A 27,690-nucleotide genomic window follows, 5' to 3' on the forward strand; every position below is an offset into this window, starting at 1 on the left:
AAACCGCTGAGTTCGCCCCGCTCTGCCCTCGCTCCGAGGCGAGAGGGAGCGCGGGCTGGGGCCAGAACACTCACCCGCGACGGGATGGGTGCGAGGGGCGGGCGGGGTCCGCGCTCCTGCCGCACCTCGGCTCGGGCTCGGTCTCACCGCTCACCCGCAGTAATGGAAACGATCGCACACCGGCACCGAGCCGGCCCCCCGCGCCCGGGGAGCCGACCCCCGACCCGCGGGGACCGGACCCCGCACTCCCTGTCCCGCCGAGCCGCCGCCACCCCCGCATCCCTCCCCCGTCCCCCGGGACCCGCCGGGCTTCGCCCCCGCGCCCCCGCCTCCATCCCGCTCGCTTCCGCGCCCCCCCCGGGAATCACCCCCCCCGGCTCGGGGGCCAGGTACACTTGACGTCAGGATGGCTGTCGTCGTTTTGACGTGTAAACACTCATTTCCATTCCGGCTCCGGAGGGTCTGTGAGCCTCGGGCAGCCGCGCCGGCAGGCAGGCAGGCAGGGCTCCGCTCCCCGCTATCGCGTAGCAACGCGGCGCCGCATCCCGCCCGCATCCCGCCCGCCCGCATCCCTCCCGCGTCCCGCGGCCATGGCCGGGCGGCGCTGGGCTGGCCGGTGCGCGGCCCTGGCCGTGCTCCTGGCAGCCTGGTCCCTTCCCCGAGGAGGCAGCGCCGGGCGGCTCTTCCTCAACGAGTGGGCAGCGGAGATCCCGGCCGGCCCCGACGCTGCCAGAGCCATCGCGGACGAGCTGGACTACGACCTGGTGGGGCAGGTACGGCCGGGCGGGGGGCTCCGCGCATCCCGCAGGATGCTCCGCGACGAGGCTCCTTTCCCATCCCGCGAGGCTCCTTCCCTCCCCTCTCTCTCAAACTTGTGCCCGGCTGCCCCCCGCGGGGCTCCGGGGAGTTTGAAGCCCCCGGTGCCCCACCGCAGCCTCCCAGGGTTTGGGTCTGCCCCTGGCGCCCGGCCAGGTACGGCTCTTTTAGAAGGGACGGGGCAGGGCGGCTCTGCTCTTCCTCAGAGGACCAGGCGGGGACCTCCGACTCTCCTTGACGGGAGCGGGCGGGGCGCTCCCGTTCTCCTTGGCGGGACTGGGCAGGGTAGGGCGGGGGCTCCGGCTCTCCCTGGAGGGGCCCAGGCAGGGCACCTGGGTCTCCCTGAGGACACCGGACACAGTCAGGCAGGGCACCCATCTCTCCATTGAAGAGACCAGCCGGGCAGCCCGCTCTGCCAGAGGGGACCGGGCAGGGCGCCCGGCTCTCCCCCCCGGCAGTCCGGGCAGGAGGAGGGAGCGGGCAATGCCGGCTACGGCCCCGCGCCGCCTCCGCCCCGCCGGCTCCATCGCCATCGCGGGGCTTCTCTCCAGCCATCCCTCGGGCGCTTTTTTGGGATGCCGTGACGTCAGCGTTGTCAGGGATGAGTAACCGCCGTGAGGGAACAGCTTCGTCTCACCTCCCGGCGAGGGTCCTGTGCCGGGCACGGCGTCCGCCAACGCCGGGACCCCGCTGACCCCGGCCCTGCCCCGTGGCCGAGGTCGCGGTCAGCTCCCCTCCGTGCCCCCGGTGCTGTCCATGGGCAGCCCCCTGCGGCCGCCTGCCCAGCCCCGCGTCCGGGCGCTGCTGTGTTCTCCAGACTCCCAAAAGCCTGTAGGTGCGATCCCACCTCTGTGGGTTTGGTCCTTCTCCCTTTGTGGACAGTGCATTTGCCCCCACAGCCTTCAAACAGCCCGTCCTTAGGGGAATGGGGTGTTGGAAGTCAGCGGGGTGCACCCAGCTCTGCCGGTGGCTGCCTACTGAGCAAGTGAAAATGCTGCACAACCCAGCCCCACAGAGAGGTGTCTGAAGCCGTGCAAAGCTTTTCACACCTGTCCAGCTGAAGCCCAGGAAAAGCAGATAAAACTGGTGTGTGACCACAGGTGTAGCCTGTGAAAAAGTGGCCGTGCCAAGGTGTGTCCAGGACTGTAGTGGTCACTAGTACAGGTGCTGTGTAACTTGAGTACTGTAGTAGTAATGACTGCATTTGAGCAGCCGAAATAAAATTACTCCCCTGGCTTATTCCAACATCACACAGGCTGTGAGAAGCACTTGTTACTTGAAGAGTGTTTCCTTGTTTGGATTAAAATATCTAAAGGCTGGTTTCTTGCTTCTTTGTCTTTTAGGCGGTGTGAATTCATTCAGGTTTTGATTGTTGGTACTTGCTCGCAGTGGGGAAATACGTCCTAATAATTAAAGCATGCCTGTGTCTTACAGATTGGATCACTGAAAAACCACTACTTATTCAGACATAAGAGTCACCCAAGACGGTCCCGAAGAAGTGCCATTCATATCACTAAGAGACTTTCTGATGATGAGCGTGTGAGTGTTAAATTTATTCGGGGTTTTTTTTTTATATTTTTTTTATTCTGTCTCCTTACCGCTAGCTTCGTAATGAGGTCACAGGCAGGCCTTCCTCATTTTGCAAGTCTAAAATATTCAGCCATCCATACTCGTGCTGAATAATACTTGGCTATTCTGTCACTCACAGGCAGAATCTGACCCTCCTGTACCACATATTTTACAAGAGCTTTCCAAATTAAGAGTTGAGATGTGCAGCCCTGGAATTTCAGATGTTGCTGCAAAATGTGAACAGGGAACCACAGGACTGGATTCAAAGTAAAAATCCGTAAATGCGCTAAGTTTAATTAGGCCATCTCTATGCAATTACCATGTGAATTAGGTTTGATTTAAAGTGACTGAATATTAAGTAAAAAAAAAAAAAAAAAAAAAGAAGTAGGGGAAAAGGGCTGAGGTTCTGCTAGACTGGCTTTTACAACAAGCTAAAATCCCTTCTCAAAGGATCCATCACACATTCCAGACTTGCAGTCTTTTGTTAAAATGATATACCACTGCAATCAGAGAACAGGGAAACTGGAGAGCCAGGGGTCTAAGGTACAACCCACTGGTGAAGAAGGCTCCTCGTTTGGCTTTATTTCAGACAGAAGCATTTCTGTTTGTAGGCATAATGAAAAACAGGGGTGCATGACAAATTTAAAGAGCAGACCAGAATGCTGTCAGCCTTTCTTACAAACTATTTTCTGGGAAATGTCACAACAACAACATTTGATTTTAAGATCAGCATTGTTGCAGCAATCACTGTGACAATATGAGCTGTCCAAACCATGAAGTAGCCTAGTTGTCAAACCCAGCAAATTATCATATAAGGACAAACCACTTTGGAATGAGTAATTTTCTATCTGGAGGTTTTAGATGCAAATGTCAGCTAGGAGGAAATATCTTGTATGGTGAGACAGGGTGTTTGTTTTGCCTGTTGTGTTTCAAAACTGTACGCTCTCATCTATTTCTTGCAAACATTGGTTTAACAGTTAAAGTTGAAATAATCCTAACTTGGGAATGTTCAAACCTGCAGGTTCAGTGTGAACTGGTTCCAATTTATGCCCACACATATGATCAGATGTCCAATGTCATCGTAGTACGATGTTCAAGATCAGAGTTTTGGGTGCAGTTTCTCTCTTTTTTGGGCTTACTGCATCAAATGAATGTGTTACATGGGGAGGAATGACAGCTTTCAATACACCACATTCTAAAATTGTAGCAGAATGGAAGTGATTGTATTACATAGCTACCAGACATTATTGCATCCTTGTATTCTTAGATCCAGAAACGGGGCTTCAAAGTGCTGCAGGTGATTTGCTAAATTTACTCCAATTTCCCTTCTATTTACCATCCAGTATGCAAATTAACTCTGTGAATAAATGAGATGTAATTATGCATTATGTAAGTGTATAAACACAAAGCAATCATGTAACGCTGTGTAGTTACACAGGGACCTTGTTCAGCAGCAGCCTACTTAAAAAGATTTAGATTCAGCCTTTAGAAAGGGAGAGAAAAGGGAATCCTGTTTTTGTTTGTATAACGCCCTCATGAATTTTACGGTACGTTAAGTGTGAAAGCTGTGGTAAAACTTGGCTCTAATCTGAATATTTATCTGCTTCCTATAGCGTTTGTTGTAAAACAGATAAAGGCTGTGAATACACTGAAGGGATATAATTATCTGGTTACCTAACTTCCTCTAGCATTTGCACTAGTTTCCAAGTCTACTTTCTTGCAAGTAGACTTGAATTGAGATTATTTTTACTTCTTTATGTATCAGTGATGGGAGATTTGGTGTGGGGCCTTCAGCTTTTTCTGGAGATGGATGGTTGGAACTTCACGCAGCTGCTGAGTGACAAACATTTGGCCTGTTTGCCTGACATATCTGCTTGGGAGTTCCAGCTCATTTCCCTCAATGCACTTGCTTACCCTGAAAAAAAAAAAAAAGCATGGAAGTTCTCAATTGTTAATTGCTTTTGGGTGGTGAAGAGGTCAAGCTTTGCTGTGGGCAGGGAAGAGAGATAGAGGTAATTGCTCCAACATGTGTGCAAGTATGTATGGCCCTAGATATCAATAGGGCAGTTTAGAATACCTACACTTGCATGGGTATATTCATCTTCTATGACCAAGGTTTGTAGGGAGTTTAGGACTAAATATATAGCAAAGAGAATCATAAACAGCTACCATTTTAAAGGATTTATGTTCTTGTAGGGAATTTTCCTAAGGCTTTCATTAGAAAATTTCATTTTAATCAAATCATACTTTTTAATCATAATTTCTCAGTCATTATTATTTCATATATGGTGATAGATGTCAGGATCATAAAGCTGTTCAATCATAGTAGATAAAAGGAACAAAATTTATTCAGAGCTTGAAAGTAAAAGGTTAGATGCAAGGCACCCTCCATGTGAGGCTTGTCACAGGATCTTGACAGTCTACGGAACCTGAGTTTGCTGCTTGGAATTTGGGATGAAAAGGACCAACCGTATCTGTGTCAGAGTGACCATGCAAGGATCAGCTATAAATAACATTTTATTCCCTCTCCAAAAGGAGCACACAGCACAGAGAGAGGCATCATCATCAGGATTTCATTTGAACTGGGTTCAGTAAAACATTCAAGGGTGATAAACATTTAAAATACAATCCAGTGCCTTAGAGATTGCTGTGTCTGTGCACAAAGGCTGTGCAACTCGTTTGATGATTTATCAAAGCATGCTGAAGCATTTTGGCTTTCAGTTGCCTTAAGTGGAATTATGCCGGTGATGAAGTTAGTCTAATATTCATAGCTTACTAATTGACCACTCTTCAAAACACCACTAGGAAGGAGACTTGAAGGTCCAGCTGGTCTGTGAGTAACAGCATCATTATGATTGCAAGACTAAAGCCAGAGATAATCTTTCTTCTTTCCTTTTAACTCCCAATAGAGAGTGAATAAAAGATAAGTAGGAGAAAGAAGCAGGCCGTGGCTTTCCTTATTTCAGTAGCCACCATTGCTTAGATGACCTTCTAGCCATACTACATGGTTTTATTTAATGTAAAAACTGCCTTGTGGCACTCACAGGAGTTGTTTGTTAAATTGTACTTAATGATTTTTTGTGAATTAATTCTGTAGTGTCATGATTTCACCAAGTTCTCTTCCCCAAATTGCACTGTACTACAGTTTAAATAATCCTCTTCTCCACACCAATGTTGCTCATTTTGCTTTAGGCTCCAAAATTTCTCTGTGCGAGGAACACTCTCAGCTAAGAAAGTCCCAAACTAAAGAGGTTCACTTGTCATATTTTCACTAATAATTGTAGGTGTCATGGGCAGAGCAGCAGTATGAAAAAAAGCGAACTAAGCGTGCCTCCATGGGAGACTCAGCAGAAAGTCTTTTCAACGACCCTATGTGGAATCAGCAGTGGTATCTGGTAAGAATTTGTTGCCTTGTGGAACTGGGGATGGTGGTTGTGCCATCAACTGCATTATTTGACCGGTATCAGAGAGATTGCACTAAAGGGAATTAATGAAAAGTCCCTTTTGTTAGCACACGCTGTAAAAATGAGCAATCTCTGTGCATACCATTTTCAAGCAACCTTATATCTTCTGTGGAGTGTTGTTTCTACAAAGACTCTAGATGCTAATTCAGCTGCTGTTTAGTATGGGGAAGGTGGTGTCACAAATTGTTAACAGTTAAAAACTAATGATAATTTTCAAGTATTTGCTGTTTTTGTGTAAGAAGTCCATTATCATATCTGAAGCTGGACATGTTTTTCTTTATTAAAATTGGTAGTGCAGAATGCATAGTTCAGATGAAAACAAAAGCATCTGCATGCATATGACAAGCACCTTCAGCCACAGGGACCAGGATTTATATCTAAGAGGGTCTCTAAATCTCACTCACATGCTCAAAACCTCAGGGAAAAAAAAAATTCCTGAGCTCCATAGTTTCTGTCTGCATGTGTCAGTTGAGAAATACAGTTGATCATTTAGGTTTTACATGGTTTTAGCTCTATCCAGTGTACCTTCACACATCACCAGGAAAAAAATATTATTTGGTGGATTTAAGAGAACAAAGGTTGCACCCTCAAATAATTTCCTGAATGGAAGGAGTCAGATACAGATAGCAAAAAAAATGAAAGAAATTTCATCCCCATAACAAATTTCTTTTTCTAAGTCTCATATTTTATGCAGTATTTCTTTGGAAACAAAGACATTAAAAAAACCTGCCATCGGCTAACGTAATTGTGCACAGAGAAACAGAAAGTGGTTCTTTTTACATCTGTGCTTTTATGGGGGCTGTAAGCAAGTTTTCTGAATTAGATGTACATACTGCACATTTAGAGGGGGACATGACACATTCAGGAGATATTCTTCAAAAAACTTGCTGTAGAAGAGAAGGCTGTACATGATTCATACTTCCAGCTGATTTACCACAGGAACAGCAATGAGGGTAGTAAAGGGAAAGTTGGTATTCAACACAGTTGTTCCCAACCAAATGACTACCTTAATTGTTTTATCCATTAATTATTTTGCTCTGGCTAACTTTAATGTCAGAGGAGAATATACACTTGGAGGAAATCCAGCTCACTGTACTGCAGGCACTGTCTTGGCTCCTCATCAAATGGAAAGAACAAACATTAGCAGGTCTGATTATTAACCCAGCGTTCCAAGGTCCATTGGTGCATCCCCACCACTCCTTTCAGTTTCTGCTGCCTACTTAACAAAAATACAAGATGTTTTTTGTACAGAGGCAATCTTCAGGGGTCTTCAAGCAGTGGGGTAAATCTTTCAGTGCTACAAGGATTTGTTGAAACTATTTTTGTTTTGTATTTGCAAAGTTTGAGCAAAATGCAAAATGCACAGGCTGAGATTGTTTGCAGCATCTTCGAAATACGACTTTGGACCTGCTTCGTATAAACTGGATAAAATGCTGACATATTTTAATCCCTTCTGTCCCACAGCAAGATACAAGAATTACTCCATCCCTGCCCAAACTGGATCTCCATGTTATTCCTGTGTGGCAAAAAGGGTTTACAGGCAAGGGAATTGTCATCACAGTCCTAGATGATGGACTGGAGTGGAATCACACTGACATCTATGCTAACTATGTAAGTTTGAGCATTAGAATGCTATGGAATAGATTAACCAGTTGTAAATTTGATAAACAGACACTCTTCCCTAGCTCATTTTCTGTTCTGTAAGTCAGCTCCTGCAGTACAGAGACTGAAATATTTGCCTTAGGCATGATTTGGAACCTGGTCTGTGTCAGAGGAAGCTGAATGTCACTTAGCAATGGTAGCGGGGCGGGTATTTTGTTGTTTTGTTTTTCCTTCAATAGATTTAGTTCCCAGACACATTTGTATGTAGTGGTTTAATGCTAAATTATTAAAGCTCCATGAAAAAATTATGGAATTGTTAATGGCCATCAAATTCCACCAACTTGTTTGTAAATAAAGTAAGTAAATACAAACTTCAGAAGCCATTTTGTTACACAGTTTAGAAGCGCCTTTTCTAGTTATCTGAATTAATTGAACATTTGTTTTTTTACATGTAGGACCCAAAGGCAAGTTATGATTTCAATGACAATGATCATGATCCCTTTCCTAGATATGACCCAACAAATGAAAACAAGTGAGTAACTTCCAAGTTGTCTGAAGAGAACAAAACAGTACTGTATTAATTTGTGTGTTATAAGATAAAAGTGTGGAAATTTCTATGTATGTCTCCTCTGGCAATCATTTAATAAGAGGAAGAATTTGTGTAACAGAATCACAGGATGGTTGAGCTTGCAAGGGACTTCTGAAGGTCACCTGCTCAAGCAGGGAGCTCTAGAGCCTGTTGCTCACGATGATCCAGGTGGCTTTTGAATATTTCCAAGGAGGGAGAGGCCACAACCTCTCTGGGCGACCTGTAGCAGTGCTCAGTTGCCCTCAATGTAAAGAATCACTACTGGGTGTTCAGATGGAACTTTCTGTGTTCCAGTTTGCAGAAACATTCTCACATAACATTGATAGAAACACTGGGATTAAATTCCCAGATGAAGAACTTTATAATTGTAATCTCCCTGTGATGTCCTGAATCTGCTCGTGTCCTTTTGTGCGTGTTTGTACTGATATGTTCCTGCAAGATGAAGGCAACGATCTATTCATGTGACTCTGTGTGTTTCTGGAATGGTACCTCCCAAAGCATATTTTTCCTTCAATTCTCTGCTTTGCAAGGGGAATGTAAGAAAAAAAAAAAGTCTCCTGATGGGTCTGTCAGACCTGGTGTCATCCACTGTAGTCCAATTATGGATTTTTTTCATAAGAAAGACACCAGGAGGGACCTCCTTAGAAGCTGGTACACAAAATAAGTCAATTTCTTAAACAAATTAGGATGCCACTATTCAGTACAGATAGCAAGAAACTGATGCATTGTTTCCCTGTTTCCTATCAGACAATGCAGTAGCAACATAAATCACTACATGGGGGAAAAAAAAAACAGATCAGTCAGAGGATAAAAATCCCATGACTAAGATGTTTGAAAAATTGCATTTCTACATTGTTACAGTGTTACTTAAGAGAAAGAAGCCATTATCCTCTTGTTATGATGCCATTATCTCTTAAATCTATCTGTATTTCCTCTAATCTTTACTAATAAGAAAATGGAATTCAGCCCAGAAGCATTGAAGCATGTCATTGAATAATTATCTGTAGCATTACATAATACAACTCTCTTACTTTGACACTCATGTGAAGGCTTTCTGTACTGTGGAATTAGAACCACCCATGGCAAAAAAAAAAGATTTACATAGAAAATAGTTGTAACAAGAAAAATTAGCAATGGGGATACTTTAAAGGCTCACTTTCTGAAATCCTAAATAAATGCAGTCATATAAAAAAAAAGTATCTCAATGTGTGATTAAAAAATACTTATATCGTATATCAGTCTGAAAACAGCTTCGTTGCCCAAATTTTACACTGCTTTTGCACTCTACTAAAATACTGGTATCCACAGTGAGATTTAGGAAAGCATTTATCATCTCATTAAAATGTTCCTTTGATCATTAAGTAGGTAAAATTATATTTAATGAAGCTTACGAGAAGTAAGTATTTTTGCATCATATAGATATAATTCAAATGCTCTTCAATAACTACACTGCATTCAATTAAAGGAAGAATTTGAACAAATCAAGGTCCCTGATGAGTCTTTCTGTACAATACAACAAAGATGTTATGATTTGTTCTTTATTCTTGCTGTATTTATTCAGGCATGGGACACGGTGTGCAGGAGAAATTGCCATGCAAGCCAACAACAGAAAATGCGGAGTTGGAGTGGCCTACAACTCCAGGGTTGGAGGTAAGGAAACAAAAATAATTAGATGTCTAATAGGAATGGAAACAAGACAGATGCTGAGTGTTGTTAGAAACCATTAATCTGAAATATGAATGATTGGTCATTCTTGGAAAACATGCATCTTGCAGTATTAAAAGCTTCAAAATCCTGTCTGGCCACAGTGCTGAGTGTCACCTCCATATGACAGGATTTCTTGATTAAAGTCTGGAATTTGGTTATGAATAGATAGGTAGACTACGTAACAACAGCAGCAACAGTATAGGGAGGGATGATGATGATGATGATAATAGTAATAAAGTAAGTAATCATAATGTTAATAATATTAACTCTTATTATAATTAATAATAATAACAACAACAGTAACAACAGTAACAGCAACAACTTATATTGTACCTAGAGTTAAGACTGTATCTTTTAACAAATGATGGACCAATTACTTATTATTGTTTATCCAGGGGAGGAGAGGGATTGAGTAAAGTAGGAGTATACAAAATTATACCCACCCATACTTGCAGCATATTGTTTCCATCCACACAATTACATTCAAAAGGTCATGTCAGTCAAGTTATTCAAACCGCTGTCCTTTTTGTTTCGACACGTTCCTTCTCTACTATCACCATAACTTAAATTTGAAAACAAGTAGAGTCTTGCTTGCCCATCAATCGATATTGTTGTTTTGTTTTCTTAGGTTGGTGACTCAATCTGTTAGTTGTTTATTAAATAATCATGATGCACATATCAGTTGCAAATGGTCATTTAGCTCAGATGAAGTTATTTGTACAGCCCTACTTTTTCCATTATTCCCTCTTTTTCCTTTTAAATGATGGGACAATGAGTGGCAATTGACACCCATAACTGTTGTTCCCACTATTTCAGCGTGGTGTTTTGTCAGTTCCCAGTTACTCCACTGAGCTGTCATGGATGTCATCTTTGCAGTTTGCCTTTGCCATAATGCATTATGCTGTCATGATCTGTTTAAATAAAATATCTCACTCATGATATGAAGACGTCAGATTTTCAAAGGAAGGCAAAATGGATGAAGCTGCAAAGATGTCTGAACTCCCACTGTGCCCATATTTTAAGACTCTTGCATCTACAGAGGAGGTTTTTCCACAGCTATTTGCATCCGATCTGTGCTCATTTGCAAATGTAAACTACATATCTGTGTGGGATGACTTATCTAGAAAAGGGAAATAACAGCAGGAAAAGCAGTCCAGCAATCCACATTACCCAGCAAGAAACATACACTTGGGTGGGGGAGGAGGAAGAATGGAAAAGTTGAAAGAAATTGTAAGCTGTTAGATGTGACCAGACTGATTAAGATAGGGGTGTAACAAAAATATGTTCAAAGAGCAGTGGAAGATAAGAGAAGTCTTCAAAAGATTCAGATAAATTTGGAGTTGCTAGACACTGGAAGATTTTTTTGGTGATCCAAGCTCTATGGGGTTCATTTCTCCAGAGGCTGTTTTACTACTTTTTTTTTTTTTTAATATATATCCATGAAATGACACACTGCACACTTCTACTTGACATTAGTTCAGGAGGACTTCCTTAAGTGTCTGTTTGCTTGTAGCTGTTGCCATACTGGACAAATCCTGTGGTCCACAGCCAGGTACTCCTCTTTCATAGTCAGCAACATCTGCTTTAGGGAAAGAAACCCTGACATGTGGAATACCTGGTTCTCCAACCTTCAGCATCAGAGGTTGCTTTAACTTTGCCTTGAAGGGTAAAACAAAACATTCCATTATTTTGTTGCTGTTGTTGTTTTATGTGAAAGTACTGAGTTTTAACAATCCTGGGTGTTCTCACCAGTCACATCAATGCCTGGCCCAATTCTGAAAGCTTGACTAGCCTCTCCAGCACTTTGTGGCTGTAAGTACCGTAGGCTTTTCTGTGCACTGTGTGAAGAAAAATACTCTTAATGCCAGTTTTCAAAGAGACACTTCTCAGTGCCCTTTCACATTCACCTCTTGGTCCATGGAGAGCTGAGAAATGGGTATCGATCACCTCTGGAGTAAAGCAGGGTGTGTGTATTTTCATGCATACCTAACCATACCACTGTGTTATGATATTTCCATGGTGCTGCCATGGAAATTAAATGATTAAGAAGCTCCATTTTACAAAGGACTGGGCTGAGAGTTCATGCAGAGTGACGTGTTGCTAAAAATAGCCTTCTGCCAGGCAGACACATATATGTGTCTGAAATTACCTTGGGCATTGCCTGCTCTTGATTTTGTGGGACCGATGATGGGAGCAAGAATAGAAAAGAGTTTATGCAAGAGGACATAATTGGAATCTGCTTAGGGGAATATCACTGCAGTCATCAAATCCCTGAGTTACTTGAACAATCAGAGTTTTTGACAATCAGGAAGGCGAGGCAGCGATTTTTTTCCTTGAACTGTTTTCGTCAGTGTGGAGTCATTGTTCTTGGGGGTATTTTCCCTTATTAAGTTATTTATCTGCAGAGTTGTCTTTGTCTTTTTCTGTGGGAAGTATCTGTGCATTACTCCTCACATTCCCAGTATCTCATTATGTGTTGCAAGCTCTCACCTGGGGCTTGCAGTTGCTTTCACGCAAGCAGATCTTTCCTCACAGTGTGCTGGCTTGAGAGAATCTGGCAATTCTGAGCCAACTGAAAAAAGAGTAATCAAACCACTCTCAGTTTAAGACAATCCTGGGTAAGCGATGTTTTTAGTACCTGGGGCACAAGATATATACCTCGGTGCTTTTTCCAGCTTTGTGAGTGATAATGGAGCAGCTGTGGTTGAGCAGATTAACTCCTTTGTCTGATTTTACCACTAATGAATATCAAATAATAAAGCTCAGCTTTATCTCGGAGGTATTAGGAGTATTAAGAGGTCAGCCAATTGGGAAAAGAATTACGCTTGCAGTCTTTTTTTCCCTTGATAGCATAAAATAGAAGAACAAGACACTAAGCTGCAAGGATGAGGTTGGAGGGTTTTTGTTGGGTATTTTTGGGTAGTTTAGGTTTTTTTTTTTTAATAGAATGACAATATTTTGCCTGCTGTGCTCCCCATTTTGTAGAAAATACTAGAAAATGAGTACTCATAATTCACCAGCAATGGTGCAGCTGCTGGAGTACTAACCTGCCAAATCCAAGGGAACCCAGACATTTTTATTGCTTGTAAACACAGGCTGAATCCTGACTGCTGTGGCTCTTATACTGCTGTTGTTGCTGTAAGAGCCATGCCACAGTGGGAATTTTGCCAGATTTCTGCTTTTTCTGCTGTCCTTCAGCACTGGACAGAGGTAGCAGCCCCACTGCAGAGATGTGGCTTTGCACAGCAATGGATCCAGTGCAGATGAACCACTGCCTGCACCTGAATTTTAAGTACCACTGAGATCAGCCTTGCTCTGAAGAAGATTAGATCATGCAGCTCCTAATAAATTGTTAATGGCTAGATATCTCTGGATTGCTCACAGTAGAAAAAAAAAGGTGGCAGTAGAAAAACAGGGAGATTTTTTTCTGTGGTGTAGATTTAAGAGCTGGTGAAAGTGCAGCATCACAGAGACAGCAAAACCTTTAATGACTTAGTGGTTCAGTCAGAACGTTCAGAACTACATCTTTGAACTAAAACTCTTAGAAGTCCTAAAGATAAAAGTAATGTTGATAAAACCTCTTTAATTTCAGTGGCATTTTAGCAGTTTGAGAAGGCTGTGTTACAGATGTAGGAAGAAGGAGGAAGAAAGAGAATGCAATGAGAAAAAGCAGGAACAGTAAGCAAGACATCATCTTCTTGGGTGTCCGTAGAAGGAGAGAAAGAAATAAACAGGAGGCTAACAAGATTTTAAGATTTATTTTTTAATGGTTGTAGAGAAACACTCAGCTCTGCAAATAAACTCTAACCGTATTGCTTTACACTGACAGGAACTGTCCTCAATATTGCTTACCTGAACAGCAGTCAGCTGTGGCTGCAGTAGTTATGGCTTAATTTTACTGGAAATGTTCAAAACAGCTAACAAAGACAAGGAGGAGGCAACAGAAAGTAAATCCAGTCTGCTTCTTTTTTTTTTTCCTGTGAAGGTATACGAATGCTGGATGGAATAGTCACTGATGCTATTGAGGCCAGCTCAATCGGTTTCAATCCAGAACATGTGGATATTTACAGTGCAAGCTGGGGCCCTAACGATGATGGTAAAACTGTGGAGGGACCTGGGAGGCTGGCACAGAAGGCTTTCGAGTATGGGATAAACCAGGTACAATACTTCAGGGAAAGATAAAGCAAAAATGTGGCAGAGAAAAGAATTTTAAGATGGTTAATACCAGAGAAAAAATGAAAACAGTTTGTGCTGTCTTCGATCAAAACATATTTGAAATGGACACGGTATATTTTAATAGTACAGGTGAGAGAAATTTCCAGCCAGAAAAGGACTTTTGAGAAAACACCATTAGGGCTTTCTAAACTGGTTTTAAGTTGCTAATCTCCATAAATAAGCTTTCTTTTTGCATCCTTAATTTTGCTGCCTTTGTCTCGCCCTACACCCACCCTTTTCTGCTGCTTGTTTCACCCTGAACAGTAATCAGATTTCTGCATTGAAAGCCCATAAAATTTAACACAAAATTCCTGCTTCATGAATATTTTGCTGTGTGAAATAGTGATACATTTTAGCACCCTGCAGATGAGTTTATATTGTGCTAATTGCATTAATTTGTGCATATCGTGATCCAATTAAAATGAAAATAGTGCAAATGCATGATGGAGAGTACTGGGAAAAATATTTTTACTGGAGTTTTTTCATGTTACCCTCTTTAGATCTGTTTGGACAATAAATAGGGTGCAAACTGAGAGCTGCCATGTATTTATTAGTAAACTACTCTAGCTTTTGCCAGTGAGGTGAAAAGATATCTAAAGACAGGTACTAATAAAGAGAGGAAGACTGAATCATAGATGAGAGAAGAGAGAAATGGCTTGAAGGACAAGCAAAGAGAAAATTTTGGATAAAGGGCAATTAACATCAATAGGCAGAAGGAGAAAAGGAGAGAACAATGCAAATGCTGACAGCTGACAAAGACACTCTGAGGGAATAATGGAGACTGAGAGGAGAGAGCTGATAACAGGTTAGATACCCAAATGTAGGCAGCAAGAGCAGAGGGAGAATTAAAGGTGATAATTAGGCAACAAATGTTCGTTGGTCTTACTCTGAAAAACCAGGTTCTTTGGTGAAGAATGTGTCCTTTTAACAGCTTGTTTTATTTCTCCTGGGGAACAAATTAACCCATTTGCTTGTCAGGATTCCAGGATTCCTTTTGCAAAGGTCTGTCTGGTCTCCATTCTGCTTAAAGTCAGCCAGTGTTGGAACTGACAACAACTCTAATCCCTGGATCCTTCACTGCTGCTCTGGTGAAGCACCCGAGCACAGGCTCAAACTGAAGAACTGAGGAAGTGTTACTACCACTCTAAGTGAAATCAAAGCAGGTGTTGGGATACACCAGTGCTTTTCTGGACTGCAGCCTTTGGTCTCAAAGATACTACATCATTTTCTGTAGTTGTCGTGGCTGGTCCTTCCTAATTTAAAAGCTGTATCACAGAGCACATTTTACTTCTCTTTGCTTTTAATGTTTCAAGTGCTGAAAATGTCTTAGCATTTGCATAAATAATTTCAAATCTCACCCGAATGGAGTGCTAAAAAAAAAATTGTATTTCAGCTACTGTGGAATATTAAATGTGCATATATTAATAATGAACAACATAAGAAATTTTGTTTGTCACACAAAACATATTTTTTTCCTCTGAAAAATTAGTAGAGCTTAAGACTGGATAGTGATGTGTGTTACATGGTTATGCCTGGAGGCTGGAGATTCTGACCCACACATCTGTGACAGAAGGGAGGGTTTTAAATGTGTCCGTCATTCATGCCCCTAAACCATACCTCTGTGAGTACAGGAAAGGCAAGGGAAATAAACCCTGATAAACTTGCCTATTCTTAGAAGAAAGAAGGGGGTTTTTTATAGAAATGGTGAGGACCAAACAGCAGCATGTGGAAAAATTTACACCATTGAACACAGACTCTGTTTTTAACTTGAAAACCTGAGGAAAATTGCTGTATCTGGAACACTAAACCTAGGCCAGCCAGACTGAGAGATGGGCTGTAAGGTGAGCTGTGGGATATTTCAAACAGCTGCTTTCTTCTGTCTGTGTCTTCCACAGTGCTTCTGGAAATTTCTCCCCTTCTATGTTTGCTATATGAGGCTTTTTGGGGAAAGGAATTGTTAAGGATACATTGTGAGGTCTGAAATCTCTTTGATAACCACTCATTTCTTTTTTTTTTTCTTTTTTTTAGGGCCGAAATGGGAAAGGCTCCATTTTCGTGTGGGCTTCAGGGAATGGAGGTCGTCAGGGTGACAACTGTGACTGTGATGGTTACACTGATAGCATCTACACCATCTCCATTAGCAGTGCTTCTCAACAAGGGCTTTCTCCCTGGTATGCAGAGAAGTGCTCTTCAACTCTGGCCACAGCATACAGCAGCGGGGATTATACTGACCAAAGAATTGTAAGTTGCTTTTACAGGTTTCAGAACAAATAGAAAGGTATGATATATGCGAATAATAAATGAAACCTCTTAAATGCTTGGCTTTGAGTGCCTGCTTTATGTTGTGTGTTATGTGCTTAAGTGCTTTTGTCTGGAAACTTTAAGGGATTTGTAATCCTGTATTCTTCTATCTAAAAACAAAATAATTGTGTTGATGCACTTAAATCAACATGCTGAATTTGTCTGTGGTTTGTGAGTGCTCTTTGTGTATGAAAGCAGTCTCTGCATGGTTTGATATGGTCTCATTCTTCAGAAAAGGGCAAATGAAGAGAGATCTGGAGTAAAAAGAAAACCTGTGAAGTCAGGGCCTCTGTTATACCTTGCCATTACCTTCCAAATCTCCCAAACTCAGAAAGCAGGCATACCAGTCTGTGTGCCTTCCTGTGTGCCTGAGGAAAATTGCTGTGGCACAATAATGCTGAAATACCTGTAATTGCTGTCCAGCCCTGGTGGATGCTAATTTTACAATACACTGCACTGATGTGGATTAAAACAGTGTCATTCCGTGTTAGCCAGGGGATGAGTCCTTACTAAGTGGCTTCTCTTTATAGTCAAGATTTAGATACATGGGCTGATGAGTTTGGTGTTTAATTTCCAAATACAGCACATGTTTCATTGCAAATTATAGTTCTTCTGCTGAAGAGGGAGCAGAACACCAATACTAATCCTATGAGTAATTTCCTAGTAAGCAGTAATTTTGAATGTTCTAGGCCCAACACAATGATCTGTTTTCATGATTCACCAGTAAGCCTGAAATACTTATTGTGAAACCTTAGACTAAAATAAGATTTCAGTGTGGGAGTATTTGGTTCCAACACAAAACGTTTTGATACAAAAATTATAGTTGAAGTAAAAAGAGTGGATTGAAGTATGAACAGATTTAAACACTCATCACTTTTTCTGCTGGTGAGGAGTGTATTAATATGCACCAAGTAAAGGACACATGTTTGTGAGTATGGATGTGACTGTATTTACACCTGTTTATTCATGCAATCTGGGTTTTTTTTTCCTTTATTTTATTTTCTATCAGACAAGCGTTGATCTTCACAATGAATGTACAGAAACTCACACTGGGACCTCTGCATCTGCACCTCTGGCAGCAGGAATTTTTGCTCTAGCACTGGAAGCAAAGTAAGACATCACACAATTACCTTTGTAACTCCTCTCTCTCAGTCATCTCACCACCTTCCCCAAAACACCTGTTTTAAGTGGCACCACCTCATGCTGCATCTCCACTTTTTGTCAGTCAGACTTGGTCAGGCTGATGACAAAAAATAAGCAGCTGTTCACCCCAACTCCTTCCTAGAAGAGCAAAACAAATGTGAGTAACTCATGATGACTGAGGAATATTTTGTGTATTGGCAACAGGTTTTACTGATTTCTGGTCAAATGCACTTAAAATTGAGGGTGTACACGGATTCAGGAGAATGTGATTTGAAGACAACAGGCTGCAGGAGTTTAAACTAAGCCTCAGCCAATTCAGAAAAGATTTTCTGCCAATGATGAGGCATAAAAGGGAAGGTGCCCAAGCTTATCTGTCAGAGCAGGCAGGGAGCAGCCGGGTTCAGATCCTGTAGGGCAGGTAGTCAGAGTTTAGGACTTGGGAAAGGTAAGAAAGGACAGGACAATGGCTTTTTCACAGAAAGCATTTTAGGCAGTAGTGCATAGGTTTAATAACTTGGATGGTGTGGATTCAGCTCCATTTTCTTCTGCACACCCCTTTGGTGACACGAGTGAAGACTCTTAGATAATTTAAAGGGTAGACTAAATCACAGATGGAATCAAATACTCAGTTTTCAATGTCTAGGTCCTACAAAGACTGGTGGGAAATTCTAGTGTAGCTAGCTAACTTTAAATGCCTGACTAGTTTTGGAGGATTGGACTCTACTCTTGCTGGAGACCTGTTCTTCATGGACACAGAAATCTTGTCTGCTTGGAGAAGTATTGTGAGGATAACTGGAACATGATATGTGTTTTAAAACAGTGGGATGCCATACACATTTGAAGTGTGTTCTGTTTCAGTCTAATAATTGATAGAAAATGGTAGATAGCCTTGAAGAAACTAACCAGGCACATTTTCTCAACAGCCCAGATCTAACATGGAGGGATATGCAGCACTTGGTGGTGTGGACCTCAGAATATGATCCACTGGCTGGAAATCCAGGATGGAAAAAAAATGGAGCAGGACTGATGGTCAACAGCCGATTTGGGTTTGGGCTACTCAACGCCAATGCATTGGTGGATTTAGCTGATCCCAAGAGATGGAAAAGTGTACCAGAAAAGAGAGAGTGTATTGTCAAAGACAAGAGCTTTGAACCCAGGTAAGGATTTGCATCAGCAGTTACCAAGCTGGTGTCTATTGTAATAAAGCCTGAAGAATCATTCACAAATTGCTCTGAACGAGACTAAGGGACTTCTTTTGATTCATTTAGTTTTGCTTAACTGTATTCCCGAGAGGCAGGCAACCAGCATTTGCTTCTTGGTTTGTTTTTTTTAATGTAAGACTGATGGAAATTACTAGAATGAAGTCTTAACAAAGACTAAGATTATTACGTCTGCTTGTGCAGACTGTGTATGAAAGGATGATACCGTGAGGCTGAGCCCAATCAGCAAAGCTGTGAATTTCTAGACAACCATCAGAAGACAGATAAAAAGATACTGATGTCTCACAAGAATTAAAAATATATATATATCTGTAATGGGTCTTAGCAATTATTCTCTTGTGACAGGCTTGTATATGTTGAAATCAAGGTGATATATTGAGCTTTAGTCATGTCTGTAGCATTTCTCTTATGAAACACAAGTGTCTCAAAGGCTCACTGAAAAGTCTTACCAGCCACATGCCCACAGAATAGTGGGCCTGAACAGACAGATTAATTATCATTAGTCACTGAGCTGATTAATCAATAAAGATATCTAGACTCTTTTTGTCTCTACATGTTCACATGTGGATACTTATCCAGAAAAAATTATCTACTTCAAAGGCTGAAATTATACCATGTGAATGCACCAAAGGTCTGTCTGCAGAAATATATTGCAGTGTTTTGAAGTCACTGCTTGCTTACCTTATTAATTATGCTATTTTACCATCAAATTGGTTTTATGGGCTCTGTCTTTTTCACAGAATGTTGACCCACTACTGATGTATGCCATACTTGCTGTTTATGTATTTTTATTGCAGTCCTGTACATTACATTATAGAAAAAAAGATCCTATGATCCTGAGTTAAGAATTATTTATGTGGAGAGTTAGATACCCATTTTCTTCAGAAGTAATGGGAATTGTGCAGAGAAAGCTATGCAGAGTCTTTCTCTGCACAGATCATGAACAGAAGACATCACCTTTTTTTTTGTTGAGCTGGCATTGACTCTTCCTTTCTTATCATTCTGACACGGCTGTTAAACGTGTCATTCACACATCATGACCCAGAATCAAAAGTTCCAGTGAGTAACCAAAGAAATACTGCAATTTTAACAGATTATTAAGAGCAAATGAAGAAGTCATCATCGAAATTCCCACAAAAGCCTGTGAGGGTCAAGAGAACTCCATTGCATCTCTGGAGCACGTGCAGCTCGAGGCAACAATTGAGTATTCCCGAAGAGGTGATCTTCATGTCACTCTGGTTTCTCCATCAGGTGAGGGAGGCAAAGACACACTTTCTTTGTGTTACTGTAGTGTGTAACATTTACTTCATGAAAAAAATGTGGTTTTCAGTGCTTAAAGAGAGCTAAATGTATCATTGGACAAATCCAATGTGAGGATAAAGCACCCTGGGAACTATAGAGACCCATCTTCAACCTTCACCCATTCTGGGTTATTTTTTTGAAAAGAGGTTTGAAAATCATACTTCAAAAAATGAAGACACAGAACGTTTTCACAGAGGCAACAGGACCTATGAAAACTCAGTGTTCCTGGCAGACAACAAATTATAGATCAGTAATTCTTATCAGACTTCCTGTAATTTAGCAGACTAATGGGAAACGAGGGATATCTGATTCCTTAGGTTTCATTTCATGCATCTTCCCATTGGTGTATTAAAAAAACCCAAAGTGTTTCTGTTAGGCATCTTAGTACAGCTATACTAAATGAGCTAGAATATGGCAAGCTGTCTTGACAATGCCCTGAAAAAACACAATAAGACAAAAAAAAAAAAAGACTTAGCATAAACAACTAAGAGTAAAGTCTGTTAAATCAACTGGTATTAATAGGAAAAAAAAGACAAACTTTCAGATATGAATTTGAACATCAGGCTGATCTAATTTTTCTATTTATAGGTAGCAGTCATCAAGTACTGCTGCCTCCACTGCAGTATCATTTTGCTTTCATGGTTAAATTGCTTTTCCCTTGTTCCTTGCTGCTTTTATACTTTCCTGCAACACATTAGTAGCAAATGTATGTCATTCCTTTTCTATATTTATGGTGTTACCTTTAAATGTATTTGTAAATTGTGACAAGGCTCCTTGGGGCTTCACTTTTCCTTATTAAGTAAATATTGCTCCCTTGGTTTTTCCTTAAATGCAAACAAGCCAAACAAATTTCCTCCTAAGAAGTAGAACCTCTTTTGCTGCAGAACTGCTTTGTGAGCTGCAGCATTTTTTTAATAATAACAATGCAAATGCTTTTCACACTGTCAAAGGACGAGGCTGTAAAAATTTACATCCACTCGCCAAAAAAAACCCCAAACCAGTGATGAAATCACGATAAGGCCGTGGTTTCATAATACTGCATGAGCTGGTCTGCCTTCAAAACTTCCATTTCAGAAGTTTCTTGAGCAGCTCATTGGTGGAAAAGACTGGTTGTGCCTGACACCTTCTCCTTATGCTTCTTTTATGTGTATTCACTACCTTTTTGTGCTAGAACACTGAACAAGATGTACCTTCTTGGTGTGACCTAACAGCTAGTGTGCTCCTAAATGCTGCTGTAAAAATAATTACAGGAGCCACTGCTAAAGGAGCCGCTGCTGAATAGTGTATTTTCCAGGTCACCTCTGCTCCAGGCAGTGTGCAAGCTGAGAAATGTGAAAATCTGGGAGCAGGCAGTGTATGGACAGTCACAGGGTTTATCTTGCACCCACACAGGGACCAGCACTGTCTTATTGGCTGAGAGAGAGAGAGACAAATCTCCCAATGGCTTCAAGAACTGGGACTTCATGTCTGTCCACACATGGGGGGAAAATCCAACAGGCACCTGGATTTTAAGAATTACTGATACGGTAAGTATGCCTGTATGCTAAGTAGCTGTGTTTGGGAGCTAACACAGATAAAATGATCACTCATCACTACAAAGCATGTTGAACAATGAGCCTGCTCATTAAGCAAGCTAAATGAAGGGGTATTTAAGATACCCAGCTGGGCTGAAGATTAAAGAAGAAAAATAAGAGTCACATTTTCGTGTTCTTTACCTAAATTCAAAGCACCTCTCTCACGTCATTGACATGTACCTGTCAAAAAAATTTCATGCCTGTGTTTTTCAGACATACATCACTGAAACGAATCACTTAATAAAGTTTTCTTTATTAGTGGAGATTCATGGAGAGAAATAAGCAATCAAATTACATATGGTTAACTGGAAATTTTTTCTGCAGAAAAGAACACAGCATAGATCTAGGCTTCTCATGGTCCATGTGCAGTTTTCATTAACTGAAAACATTTTGAATTAATGATTTTTGGGGGGATCTCAGTGACCTATTCTGATGTATACATTTCCCTAATTTCTCTCTGAGAATACTTACTGCTGAACAATGTTTAAGGATTAAAGCCAACTAGTTTACAGATACAAAATAAATCAGTTTACTAAAGCCACCTGGGGATATGGATTACAACAGCAAGACACCAGAATTAAGTTGCTTGGTAGGCAACTGAAAAATAATTCCCTTCGAAGAGAGGGTGATCAAGCTCACTCATCTCATTGAAGTTGTCTGTTAATAAGCTTGTCCTTAGGGGTCAGATCTTGCCAGAAACTGAAAGCTTCCTGTTAGACACTGAGACTCCAGCCCCTGTTGGCATCAAATTGTAAACAGGAGTGTATTGCCAAGAGCTGAGCAGATGGATACAGCACTAAGAGTAAATATTACTATCAGCAGTCTAGTTTTAATGCTGCAGGCTTATAGATAATCCCATGGTTACAGATACCCTGCTCTTTGAAAGCATTTTTGTGGAACAAAGTTAAGAGAATTTCATTTGTAAATTAGCTCTCATTTCAGGTGAAAGCTTCCTGAAACTTACAATAAAGCAAGATTTTTGTCCTCAAGACACGATACACTCTTTCCTCACCCTGTTGGTTTTTGTGTTTTCTGTACTTGTCCCTTCCACTTTCTACTTCTGAAATACTGCCACCAAAATTTATAAATAAACATTTGCTGCCCTCTTCCACACACTGCATTTCAGATTGCTGTTGTACACCACGTAATAGTAAAGAATAGTATTTCACATTATCATTTCCAATGGTAATTTTAATAAGGAAATTACCAAGGAATGGCCTAGTGAACAAATTCTATAATGCAAAACACTACTTCAGTAACTTCTAGCATTATGACAAAATTCCACTGATGCTTACACGATGAATTAATAATTATATTACATCCAAATGTGAATATTTGGAGCGGTTAAGCTATTGTATTAAATCCCATATTCTGATATACTCTGTCTCCACTAAATCTGGGGCTCTTGTGCTTATGAATCATACTCTATAGGTAGGTATTGAAAGCCTGATAATTTGTTTTGGGCGCTTCTGTGTACTTCGCATTCAAGTGGCTTTTTTCATCTTTTATGTCCTGAGAACCTATTCTGATGCCACGCTTGTTTTTCAGTCCAGACGAATACAAAATGAGGGAAGGATTGTAAACTGGAAATTGATTTTGCATGGCACTGCTACCCAGCCTGAACACATGAAGCAGCCACGTGTATATACATCCTACAATGCTGTGCAGAATGACAGACGAGGAGTGGAGAAGATGACGGATCTTGTAGAGGTAGAGTTATATTACATTTATTCCTTACCTGTTTTTCAGTTTATAAGAAAATTGTTGGGGTTTTTTTCGCCTAGTAAGAAGACACATATTCATTTTGTATTAATTTTATCTAACCCCTGATTGGTTTTGAGTGTATATTGTAATTTTGCTCATGTCGACAACTGGTATTTTTATTAGTCTCTGTTTTCAAATTGCAAAATATAAGGGGTTTAGGATGATAACAGGAAATTGCCCCTAAAGCAAGGAACTCTATTGCCAATGCAGTTTCGTGGTAGAAGGAGGGAGGAAGACACCTCTGACAGACACACAAAATTTATGTAATTCTACCTAGAACAAGTGTCACATCCCAAAGGAACTGTGCCTGCTGGAGTGTTTCCAGGGAGTTTGAAAGGAATTTCAGGAACAAAGAGCTTGACAAAAGTCAGGGACTCATTAATTCAAAAGGTTTGGCTCGGTGGATCTGTTGCTGCCAGATCCTTTATCACCCCCTGTTTACCCTGCAGATAACAGTGCTCTAAAAATACAAGGCAGAGTGACCCTGGGTTTCAGGATGCAGAGGATGGTAGTAATGTACAATTTCATAGTGCTTGATTACGTCAACAGCTTCAGAAAATAATCCCATCACATCAAATTGTCTCCCCATTAAGTAATTAGGACATCCATAAAGCACAGAGAGTTTAACCTTCCTCAGACAGGTTATGAAAGGTGGGCGTGATAACAGTCTATAAATCCATTACATAAATATCCACAGGTCTGGCAGCCACAGGCAAGAAAAAAAAATTGGAAAAATGTAAAAGTGGATTCAACAGGTTCTGTAGGAGAAAATGGGTGGACATGGTAAAAAATACATGAAGAAAAAATGAATGTTCAGTTAGAAATACAGTTCTAGGTTAAATGAGGAAGCTCTGCAGGCATATACTAGCAATGAAACAAGATCATGCCTCTCACCAACTGCTCTGTGGATCTGTATTTGGGATTGGTCTTCCAAGGTCTCCTAGATATGTGTTATGGCCACCCGTTAGCCATACTTCACTGTCTTTTCCTCAGGTGAGATCATCTACAGAGAAGGATGGAAACAGTGGTTCAGCCCTTTCCCTAAGCGGACAAGGCACAATCAGAGCAGCCATCACCACTGCATATATGTTTCCTTCATTTAGACTGCTGTGTCCTGTGGCACAACCAGAAATGTCTCTTAAGACTGGGACAAATACTGGTATAAAATGACGTGTTGTATCCAGCCAATGTGGAATCTGAATTTATAACTGCCGATATTGTGGGGGGATTTCATATTTTATACGGTATAGTCCATTTGATAGTTTGTTTTGGTTGATAATGGTCTGGTTGTTTTCTAGATGCCCAAGTGGCTCCTTGAATGATACAATAACATTTGCCCACACATAGATGGAGATCACCAACCAGAGCAAACACTAATCCAGTCAGTCTTTCATTGACGCCTGATCTTTTTTCATGCTAATCTGTGTTCTAGGACCACACAACACTGGAGAGCCTGAGTGAAAAACCCAAGGCCACAGAAGACACCAGCACCAGCAGTGACAAAGCAGAAGATAAAATCCCATCAGAGGCCATGCTGCATTTGCTGCAAAGTGCTTTTAGCAGACAGATGGATCAGAAGCAACTGCCAAAGAAGACTGCAAGTGAGAAGTTAAATATTCCATACGAACACTTCTACCAAGCCCTCAAAAAATTGAACAAGCCCTCCCAGTTGAGAGGCTCAGAAGAAAGTCTGTACAGTGACTACGTTGATCTTTTTTACAATGCCAAACCTTACAAGCATAGAGATGATAGACTGCTGCAAGCGTTGGTTGATATCATAAATGAAGGAAATTAACTGTAGGGTATGGCACTGAGTTGGAAATATTCGTTCTCCCCACCTGTAGTTTTTTTTCCAAAGTCTGTGTATGCTCTAGTTGTGTGATTGCTGCTTTGATTGCTTCATATTTAATACAAATATCAAGGAAGGAAAAAAACGGGTGTGAGGGGATAAGGCAGGAAAATTACACTTTTTAGTATTATCTTTTTTCAAAGCCTTTCTTCAGAGTAGATTTGCCCCCTCAGGCATGAAATGCAATAGTACTCCCCTGAAAACCCTAATACTCTATTTTAAACAATTTTCACATTACTTATTCTTCCACCCTCTTCACTTAAGCATGCAGTAGGATTCAAAACCTGAATTATTAAGCAGTTTTGAACCAAACTGCCAAAGCTATGGGGATATATTCTCATCCATGGATTTGTCGTGAATATTGCAGTCTCTGTTATATTTGTCATTTTTCCGATTTAATACTTGCAGCCAGTACTGCTTCTGTCACAGGTGTTTTGTTCCTTCTCCAAACAATGCTCCCTCACCCTTCTGTTCTCCTGTAAAGGAACATCTGGGAGGCTGGGGTTGGACTGGGGCATCACTGAACACTGATGAAGTTATTCACAATTTAGACTACAGACAGACACACACTAATAAAAAAGAGCCCCCAGCAAGGCATCCCACACCATGGGATGGCATTCTCTCCACCTGGCTTGGACCTACCTAAGTGAAGTGCCTGAAATATGAGCCTGGTCTTTCTAGGCCGTATGTGTTTAATGAGGACAAAGTCTCCTAGAGAGAGCACTTCAGAGCACTTGGCTTTCTTTCCACCGGTTATGAATCACCTGACAGAGTACTGATCTACTTGTGTTAATTGTATGAGCTTTGGGCTCCAACCTCTTACCTGTGGAGCCTCAGTTAGGTCTCTAAAGTAGTATAGCTGCCTTCTGAGAGGCCTACATCTGCAAGTAGTTAGGCCAAGTAGAACAGAAAGGGGAGCTGTTGCAGAAAAGTCCACCAAAAGACTGTAAAATTCCCAAAACATCTAGGAAGAAAAGGCAAAATTGTTCAAGATTTAAAAAAAAAATACTGTAATAAGGGTGGGCATGGAATGTGGAGTGGAAGGATGAGGATGAGGCAGAGGTGGCTGTCAGAAAGCAACTAGGGTGAGCAACTCCCTAACATTAGCAGTTTTCCATACATACCTCTTTAAAGAGAGCCAAAATGATATATTATTTTGCTTCTAAGGATTGGGGAAAAAAAAAAAAAAAAAAGCCATGTTGGATGCTCAGAAAAGCTAGGGGATCTAGAACAAGGAAATGAAGATTCCCAGGGGATAGTTAGCTCATTGAAGTGCTAAAGAAAATTGAAAAAAGTGCTGACTGCTTTTCACTTTTCTTCCTCTTGTTTACTGTTGAAATGTGTTTTGCAGATGCTCTAGAAATATTTGATTAGATTCTCCTTCACTGTCTATTCCTTAAAATGATGCAAGAGTCTCTAAGACAGGAATTTTACACTTTGCTAACAATCCATCAGTTCAAATAAAATTTTTTCTCACTTCACACTAAATTCTGTAATTTAAAGGTAAATCTATTTTCTGTAACTAATTAAGTCTTCTGTGTAAAAAAGGACTTCTCTAAAGACAACCTTGAAAATTGTCTTACCAAATGTAAGATTTAAAAATCATTCTTTGTGGTGGCTTTATGCCTTTCTTGGGCTTAGTCTGCCTTTTTGCCAATTGTAAGAATTCTTCAATATTTTTCTAGCCAATAGTTGAAGGATAACATCTCTATTATTGAATGTCTCTTGTATTGAATCCTTCCCTCTCTACTAAGAAATTTGCTTAGGAAGAGAAGTCATTAAAAAAAAAAAAAAAAGATCCCTGCAAGTGGTGCAGATCAGAAAGCTCTGCCTTTGCTGTCCTTTCCACACAAAAGCTTTCTGGCAATGCATAACTAATGAACAAGCAAACCATGAAAATTTCTAACTGCTGCTATTACAGAATGAGAGCACTTACTTTCGCTAATGTTTAATTTTCAGAATAGACTCATCTGATGAGGTAAGGGCCACTTTTAGTCCCGTGCTAAGAGGCTGGTTCCCTCAGATAACAACAAATGTAGGCAGTCCTCATTCAGGTATGTTACAGTGAGGAAAGTACTAACAACACTCCATCAGGCCTTGAAAGAAATTTTCAGGTTAAAAGGGTGGGAAACAAAAGACCCTCCTTTGTTTTAAGATCCATTCCTATGCTGTAGCCAAAGTTTCAACAGAGGACAAGTTTAAAATCTCTCTTTTGAATGTTTCCAACCCAGATCAGCTTGTACAGGAGTAAATTATTTTTATCGTTAGTCTTTCCTTGGTGCCTGTGTGGGTTTTGTGAAAAATGTAAAAGTTGAAAAAAAAAAAGTTTTCTCTCAGAATTTTAAATTATATTTTCTTTACAAGTATTTATAATATAGCAAAGATTTTATTGAACAGACAGAATTTTAAAAGGCATAATAAATTATATTGAAGAACCAGATTTTTTCTTGAGAAAGAGACAATTTCATCCAATAAAGGTATTTTTTAAAAGGCATGTTACAACAGCAACTGCAACATGTATGTGATGTGATGTTAAAATTTGTCTACTAGTAGTATAATACAATGTGTTAGCAGA

General features: G+C 40.9%; 1 protein-coding gene across 1 annotated transcript; it reads left to right on the forward strand.

The window, feature by feature from the left end:
• Nucleotides 1–456: 456 nt before the first annotated feature.
• PCSK1 (proprotein convertase subtilisin/kexin type 1) lies at nt 457–27,690 on the forward strand. Its single transcript, XM_042023618.1, has 14 exons — nt 457–773; nt 2,251–2,355; nt 5,670–5,780; nt 7,314–7,460; nt 7,907–7,983; nt 9,602–9,690; nt 13,733–13,905; nt 15,991–16,203; nt 17,273–17,373; nt 18,330–18,563; nt 19,720–19,877; nt 21,321–21,454; nt 23,051–23,212; nt 24,699–27,690. Exons 1-14 carry the CDS (start codon nt 591–593, stop codon nt 25,059–25,061), a joined length of 2,250 nt encoding a protein of 749 aa, XP_041879552.1. The 5' UTR covers nt 457–590; the 3' UTR covers nt 25,062–27,690.

The sequence above is a fragment of the Corvus kubaryi genome, unplaced genomic scaffold (assembly GCF_017639235.1).
Source record: "Corvus kubaryi isolate FWS band 111438036 unplaced genomic scaffold, C.kubaryi_AGA036_p1.0 37249, whole genome shotgun sequence".
Classification (NCBI taxonomy): Eukaryota; Metazoa; Chordata; class Aves; order Passeriformes; family Corvidae; genus Corvus; species Corvus kubaryi.

Excerpts from the sequence above, each read along its gene's own strand:
- PCSK1 (XM_042023618.1), top strand. The coding sequence starts at position 591 with ATGGCCGGGCGGCGCTGGGCTGGCCGGTGCGCGGCCCTGGCCGTGCTC. Across the intron at positions 16,204-17,272 it reads ATTATACTGACCAAAGAATT|ACAAGCGTTGATCTTCACAA; the intron begins GTAAGTTGCTTT and ends ATTTTCTATCAG. Across the intron at positions 17,374-18,329 it reads GCTCTAGCACTGGAAGCAAA|CCCAGATCTAACATGGAGGG; the intron begins GTAAGACATCAC and ends TTTTCTCAACAG.